General features: G+C 35.5%; 1 protein-coding gene and 1 long non-coding RNA gene across 3 annotated transcripts; one reads left to right on the top strand and one right to left on the bottom strand.

Moving 5' to 3' along the window:
* On the top strand, positions 1,264 to 6,026 carry LOC109331958 (calcium-transporting ATPase, endoplasmic reticulum-type). Of its 2 annotated transcripts, none has more exons than XM_019566777.1 (8): positions 1,264 to 1,469; positions 1,732 to 3,222; positions 3,307 to 3,428; positions 3,824 to 4,102; positions 4,206 to 4,589; positions 4,837 to 4,946; positions 5,024 to 5,252; positions 5,379 to 6,026. In XM_019566777.1, exons 2-8 carry the CDS (start codon positions 1,746 to 1,748, stop codon positions 5,937 to 5,939), a joined length of 3,162 nt encoding a protein of 1,053 aa, XP_019422322.1. In that variant the 5' UTR covers positions 1,264 to 1,469; positions 1,732 to 1,745; the 3' UTR covers positions 5,940 to 6,026. The 2 variants fall into 2 exon arrangements, with proteins under 2 accessions (XP_019422322.1, XP_019422323.1); XM_019566778.1 differs by having other exon boundaries at positions 1,264 to 1,560.
* LOC109331959 lies at positions 5,825 to 6,239 on the bottom strand. Its single transcript, XR_002105863.1, has 2 exons — positions 6,019 to 6,239; positions 5,825 to 5,961 (listed from the first exon to the last, which is right to left on the bottom strand). It is a non-coding gene; the product is annotated as an uncharacterized LOC109331959 (long non-coding RNA).

The following is a 7,569-nucleotide window of genomic DNA, read 5'->3' as shown; positions in this document are numbered from 1 at the left end:
AAGACCAACCACAATGGTTGTTATTAGCGTTGTTCTTAACGGAATAAGAACATTTTTACTATTATTGTGTTGTTCTTTTTTTCTTACTTTTGTTCTTAAATACGAACAATTGTTGGTTGTTCTTAACCAAGAGAAAGAGAGAAGAGATGTAGATTTTGTGGGGAAAAGTAAATTCTGAGGAACCCAAATAAAAATGATGTTTGTCATCGTAAGAAAAAAAGTAGATGTTATGATTATTTCATGAGGAATTGTAATAAATTACAAAATAATGTGTGAGATCTAAACAAGAATGAATATGTTGTTTGTCATTTAGGATGTTCTAATTGTTTTCGTTTATAAAAAAGATGAGTCTAATATGGTTATTTTGTTAATGATTCAATGTGTCTAATATCGTTATTTTGTTAATGATTCAATGTGTCTAATGTGGTTTATAAAAACCAAAGCTGAATCTTAGAGAGTAAAACGGGAGTGAAAAATATATAGCAGCATTGCCACCTTGGTAAGATAAAATTATAAATTGATAGTTAAATTCTAAAGATAGAATAGTGTTTGGGGTACCTATCAAGATGAAAAAAAAATTATTCTATTCTTATTTTTTGTGATAGTATTCTTAAATCCTTAAAATGGCAACAAAATATTCCATTTTATAATATTAATTCTATTTTATTTTAAACTATAAATTAGATCAGATTAAACCAATTATTCTATTTCATGACTTGTTTTTTGCTCGCATTGCTGTTTTTGGCATATCTCACTAGTCACTACCTGCGGGCTGCAACCACAGTCACCATCAACCACATGAAATAACCTTCTTCGATTCTTTTAATGTTTCATTTTTGTGTGCATGATTTTGTTCAGTTTTACTTTATTGTTTATTTAAAATTTGATTATTGAAATTATACGCTACATATTCTTAATAAAATATTAGTACTAGTTGATAAAATAAGATTATAATATAAATATGTATCTAAAAAAGGATTATAAGAATGGTAGCTTTATGTCCAAAAACGTTGTTGTATTTAATATGTTTATATCCAGTGAATTTAACTTCCCAATACAGTTTTACTATTTTTAATTGCTTATATCAACCAACTCTTAACAAAACCCAAAAATTAAATATAGAAACAAAATTTAAAATGTGTAACGTTAGTGTGAACAATAAGTATATTGCAAAAGTCAAAAGCAAAAGTGGGTGGTGCAGTTCATTCCACTCATAAACCCATTACCCCTCATTCTAAAGAAACTGTCTAGTTGGTTATAATTTATATTGAAAGCATCATATTCTCAAATTCTCATTCACAGTTTGAAGGTCTTATACTAACCCAACAACTTTTCTAAAAGATGTTCAAAGACTAGACTAGTCCTTAGTCTTTACAATTTCCATCTCAGGAAAATTCTCAGTCTTTGCTTTGCTTTGCTTATTTTACAAGCTAGCTAACTGATTTCAACGTTATATGCTACTTCTAATGGTATAAATTTTGTTTCTTTCATGTATATTAGACTACCCAAAACATGCATTTATTGTTGTGTGTCTGTTAGACTAGTACTGTGAGAATTGAGGTATGTATTTTCCTTGGTTTCTTACTTTCTTGTCCACATAACATGTTTTTGATGTATGATAATATGTCTTTTAATTGTAATTTGAAACGAAGGGGATATGATATTGATCTATTTCTGTAGTAATCAATATATATTGTCAATTATTCATGACTTATTTTTTCAAATTTTCAGTTGTGAATTTGTACATGCACATGGAAGTTCCAATGGAGGAAAAACCATTCCCTGCATGGTCATGGTCTGTTGAGCAATGCTTGAAAGAGTATGCAGTGGAAGTAGACAAGGGTCTGAGTACTTACGAGGTTGAGAAGCTTCGTTGCGAGAAATATGGTTGGAATGAGCTAGCAAAAGAGAAGGGGAAGCCATTGTGGCAACTAGTATTAGAACAATTTGATGATATGTTGGTGAAGATACTTTTGCTTGCAGCCTTCATATCATTTGTTTTAGCTTACTTTGATGGAAGTGAATCTGGATTTGAAGCTTATGTGGAGCCACTTGTGATCCTTTTAATTTTGGTCCTTAATGCAATTGTTGGAGTTTGGCAAGAGAATAATGCTGAAAAGGCTCTTGAAGCTCTTAAAGAGTTGCAATGTGAATCGGCAAAAGTGTTAAGGGATGGCAATTTAGTGCCTGATCTGCCTGCAAGAGAGCTTGTTCCTGGTGATGTTGTGGAACTGCATGTTGGAGATAAAGTCCCTGCTGATATGAGAGTTGCAGCTTTGAAAACCTCGACGTTACGAGTTGAGCAAAGTTCCTTAACCGGAGAAGCTATGCCTGTTCTCAAAGGCACCAATCCTATATTCTTGGATGACTGTGAATTGCAAGCCAAAGAGAATATGGTTTTCTCAGGCACCACAGTTGTCAATGGGAGCTGTGTTTGTATTGTTATTACCACTGGAATGAACACGGAAATCGGAAAGATACAGAAGCAAATACATGAGGCTTCTCTGGAGGACAATGACACTCCTTTGAAGAAGAAATTGGATGAATTTGGTGGCAGGCTTACCACTGCAATTGGGGTAGTTTGCCTTATTGTGTGGGTTATAAACTACAAAAATTTCCTTTCATGGGATATTGTAGATGGATGGCCTTCAAACATCCAATTTTCGTTCGGAAAATGCACCTATTATTTCAAAATTGCGGTTGCACTTGCTGTGGCTGCAATACCTGAAGGTCTTCCTGCTGTTATCACAACTTGTTTAGCCCTTGGTACAAGGAAAATGGCTCAAAAGAATGCAATTGTGAGAAAGCTTCCAAGTGTAGAGACTTTGGGATGTACAACTGTGATTTGTTCAGATAAAACTGGCACTCTAACAACAAATCAAATGTCTGTGACTGAGTTCTTTACATTGGGTGGGAAAACCAATTCTTCTCGAGTCATTAGCGTTGAAGGCACGACTTATAATCCAAATGATGGGGGCATTGTTGATTGGACTTGCTATAACATGGATGTAAACTTGGTGGCCATGGCTGAAATATGTGCTGTTTGTAATGATGCTGGGATTTATTTTGATGGTCGCCTTTTTCGAGCTACAGGTTTGCCTACTGAAGCCGCACTCAAAGTTTTGGTTGAAAAGATGGGAGTTCCAGATATGAAGTCAAGGAACAAAATTCGTGATACACAACTTGCTGCTAAAATGATCGGTTGCAACACTCTGAAGTTAGGTCAGCAAATAGACCTTTATGAAAGATAGCTATATTTTCGAAGTACTAGAAATAACAATGCACTGTTTAATTTTTATTTTACAGGCTGTTGTGAGTGGTGGAATAAAAGATCCAAGAAGATAGCTACATTGGAGTTTGATCGCATTCGGAAGTCAATGAGTGTTATTGTTCGTGAACCAGATGGGCAGAATCGGCTTCTTGTCAAGGTGATCTGATCTGATGATTTATCTTCAGATTGACTTTTATCAGAAAAGAAATGATCAGTCGGTTGTCATAACTGAATTGTATAGAGCAATTTGGCTACTTCAAATTATTTTTATTGAACCTTAAATTGATCATTAAGTATTTGGAAAAATTATATAATGTTGCATAATTAAGGTATATATGCATAGGCCCATTTAGGATAACCATGATTGGTGATCCTAAACGCTATTAATTTTGTTCAGTTCCTGAACTTCCACTTTTCACTAATACTATGGCTCCTGGTCATGTCTAACTGATTCTTAATTTGAGGTGTATGTTTCAATATGAACTGTGACCTCTTTCTATGCCTGATTTCGTCGGGTGCATCTTTCTAATTTCTGAAGCATCTGATTCACAGGGAGCTGTTGAGAGTTTACTAGAGCGTAGTTCGTACGTGCAACTTGCTGATGGATCCCTAGTTCCAACAGATGAGCAATGCAGGGAACTACTTCTTCAAAGACTCCTGGAGATGAGTTCAAAGGGATTGCGTTGCTTGGGTATGGCATATAAGGATGATTTGGGAGAATTTTCAGATTATTATGCAGATACTCATCCTGCACATAAGAAGTTGCTTGATCCAGCATGCTACTCTTTAATCGAAAGTGGTCTAGTTTTTGTTGGTGTTGTTGGCATAAGAGTAAGTTTGCTTGTGCCATAATTTTTCGCTGTACCCGTCAATCAATCTTTTGTCATGAAACTTTTCCAGGATACTTGCTTTAGTTCATAATTTTCATGATCAGGACCCTCCACGTCAGGAAGTTCATGAAGCAATTGAGGATTGCAAGAAAGCTGGTATTAGAGTTATGGTAATCACCGGAGACAATAGGTCAACAGCAGAGGCTATTTGTCGCGAGATCAAATTGTTCTCTAAAGATGAGGATCTCACATTGAAAAGTCTGACAGGTAAGGAATTCACATCTCTTTCTCATTCAGAAAAAGTTCAAATATTGTCAAGACCTGGAGGCAAGGTTTTCTCTCGAGCTGAGCCGAGACACAAGCAAGACATAGTGAGGCTACTGAAAGAACTCGGCGAGATTGTTGCAATGACTGGAGATGGTGTGAATGATGCACCGGCGCTTAAGCTTGCTGACATAGGGATTGCTATGGGCATAACTGGAACAGAGGTAACCTGGCCTTTTGTTCCCTGCTGGCATTGTTTTTATGTTGGTTTTATCATCATATAAAAAAATTGAGATGAATATCTCTACTTCTTAGAAACATCATCATCATGTGTGAACCTTATATTGACTCAAAATAAGTTGAGATGTATACTTGTCCACTTGGACTTCTTAGAATTTGGAACGAATGTTCTATTGTTTATTGTTTTTTTTCATTTGATTATTTCTAACCTTGTCTACCTTAACATTGAAGGTTGCAAAAGAAGCTTCAGATATGGTACTTGCAGATGACAATTTTAGTACCATTGTTTCAGCTATTGCCGAGGGTCGCTCTATTTACAATAACATGAAAGCTTTTATCAGGCAAGTCTCTTAGTTTTTCATTTTAGATTTGAATTTCATTGTTTTAGACAAGTCCTTAACATTGACACAATCTTCAGGTACATGATATCATCAAATGTTGGAGAAGTAATATCAATATTCTTGACTGCTGCTTTGGGGATCCCAGAATGCATGATACCAGTACAACTTCTTTGGGTGAATTTGGTTACTGATGGTCCACCTGCAACAGCTCTTGGTTTTAACCCTGCTGATGTTGATATCATGCAAAAACCACCTCGCAAAAGCGATGATGCTCTCATAAGTTCTTGGGTTCTTCTCCGTTATCTAGTAATTTTTGTTCACATCTATTCATCTTCAGCATAATCAATTTGAATTTTAAAGACTTGGCATTATCTTTCGCACTCATTAAACCCGGTACTTATTACATCTTATTCACACTAATGCTCATGACAGATCATTGGTTCCTATGTGGGAATTGCAACAGTTGGAATTTTTGTTCTGTGGTACACCCAGGCATCTTTTCTAGGCATCAATCTTGTGAGTGATGGGCACACAATTATAGAACTTTCGCAGCTTCGCAACTGGGGGGAATGTCATTCATGGTCTAATTTTACTGCTGTGCCATACACGGTTGGTAACGGTCGTGTGATCACATTTTCAAATCCTTGTGACTATTTTTCAGTTGGCAAAGTTAAGGCCATGACTCTGTCTCTCTCTGTATTGGTAGCAATTGAAATGTTTAATTCTTTGAATGCACTCTCAGAAGATAATAGCTTGAGAACCTTACCACCTTGGAGGAACCCCTGGCTTTTGTTAGCAATGTCAATGTCACTGGGACTACACTGTGTTATACTCTACATTCCACTCCTCAACGATGTGTTTGGTGTTGTTCCACTTAGTTTGAATGAGTGGTTTATAGTTATACTTATATCATCACCTGTCATTCTAATTGATGAAATTCTAAAATTTGTGGTAAGGAGTCAAAGGAAGATGAGAAAGGAGAAAGCAGCATGATGAAGTCTCAGGTTAATGGCCACTATACAAAGAAGTAGAAGAGGGTGGTGATAAGAAGATTAATGAGAGTCAAGCCAACTTTTTTGATACATTTATTCTTTAGCCTTTAGGAAAATTACAGTTCATAAACTTATTGAAAGAAATTTGTTACTTTTAATGATCATTGTAGAAAGTATTTTAGACATATTGTTCAAATGTTTTTTCCTTTGAAAATAATGTTCCATGGAAGAAAAAAAAAAACAATTTTAGCATGGTATAGCACCTGCAATACTGATATATTTTCCATTGGAAGGGATGTTCAGAACTTAGTCATGTGATACGTGGTTCTCTTTGATGCGGATACGTAATATGCGGTACGTTATCCTAACAAATACTGTTATGTCAGGGGTATACCTAGCATGGTTTCTATAGCTCCTCACAAAAAGGTTTCTAGTGCTGTGCATCTCTAGGTTTGAACTAAATTTTGCTTCAATATAGGAGAAATACCCAAGGATAACATTCTTTCTTATTTGATGTAACTCATTCATGTAAACGAGTGTAGATTACCAATTATTCTTTTCTCTGTTCTTTCTTTTACTTAATCTGTAGGTAAAAATCTCTTAAAGGAAACCAATTCGTAAAAGAACCACAAATTGGTACCAATCACCATTTTGCTATTCTCTACCAAAATGAGACAATTGTGTTTAAATAGTTGAGACCTCACCTACATTGCTCACTTTTGAGACCTTTTGCGGTAAATTTTTCATAATTTTATGTGACAGAAAGTTTTTGAGCTACTGTCGGGCCCAAATTCATCCCGATAACGTGTTTTTGAGTTCTGTAGCTCGGAGTCGAATTCTGATTGCGTCATTGGCTTCGAAATATTATTTCGAGTCAAAATAAACATCAAGTTTGTCCAAGACACATTTCTAAATATTTTTCACTTCGAATTCTATGTTTGAAATTCTAATTTTAAACCGAAATCGGAAGATTTTTAATATCCAACCGAATATTAGCTGATAATACTCGAGCATGATTTAAGCGCGAATCTTTCGCCGAAGAGGTCACTTCACTTTCACGAGTGATCATTGCTTGTCAAGCAAGGAAAAATACTCATTTTTTACACAAGACCCCTTAAACCCTTCATCTACCCATTGCACCATTTATTCTTTGAAAATATTTGGTTTGCCCCTCCCTAAATCTGATTCATTGTACTTAAAGGACCCTTCCAGTTAGAAAACCCTTGGCATCACTCTTCTCTATTCTTCATTCTGATTTGGATTCTCAAAAAGCTCCAAGGTAAGCTCTCATCCTTTTCGTTCTTCATCTGTTCAAATCTAATCGTTAGTTGTTTATGAAATTTTAGTATGATGTTTATACGCATGTTACGAACGTTTTCAACCTATAAATTTTCTAATAATCTTCCTAACTCTTGTTTTACTCAATAACTAAAAATGGGTTTTCATGAATTTAGGAATCATTGTTTTGAAACCATGAAATATTGTTGTTCATGGGGAGGTTTTGGTTTTTGTGTTTAGTTTCGAGGCGTTCGAAGTCGGACAACCTACGCATTCACGTAAAGGTGATCAACTGCGCTATAACCCAAGGTGAGAGAGAATACATCGTGACATAGTGGTGTCCCAATATGACA

Source organism: Lupinus angustifolius, chromosome LG17 (assembly GCF_001865875.1).
Source record: "Lupinus angustifolius cultivar Tanjil chromosome LG17, LupAngTanjil_v1.0, whole genome shotgun sequence".
NCBI lineage: Eukaryota > Viridiplantae > Streptophyta > Magnoliopsida > Fabales > Fabaceae > Lupinus > Lupinus angustifolius.
This window is presented reverse-complemented; position numbering and strand designations above follow the sequence as displayed.

Excerpts from the sequence above, each read along its gene's own strand:
- LOC109331958 (XM_019566777.1), top strand. The coding sequence starts at position 1,746 with ATGCACATGGAAGTTCCAATGGAGGAAAAACCATTCCCTGCATGGTCA. Across the intron at positions 4,947-5,023 it reads AACATGAAAGCTTTTATCAG|GTACATGATATCATCAAATG; the intron begins GCAAGTCTCTTA and ends CACAATCTTCAG. Across the intron at positions 5,253-5,378 it reads GGGTTCTTCTCCGTTATCTA|ATCATTGGTTCCTATGTGGG; the intron begins GTAATTTTTGTT and ends TGCTCATGACAG.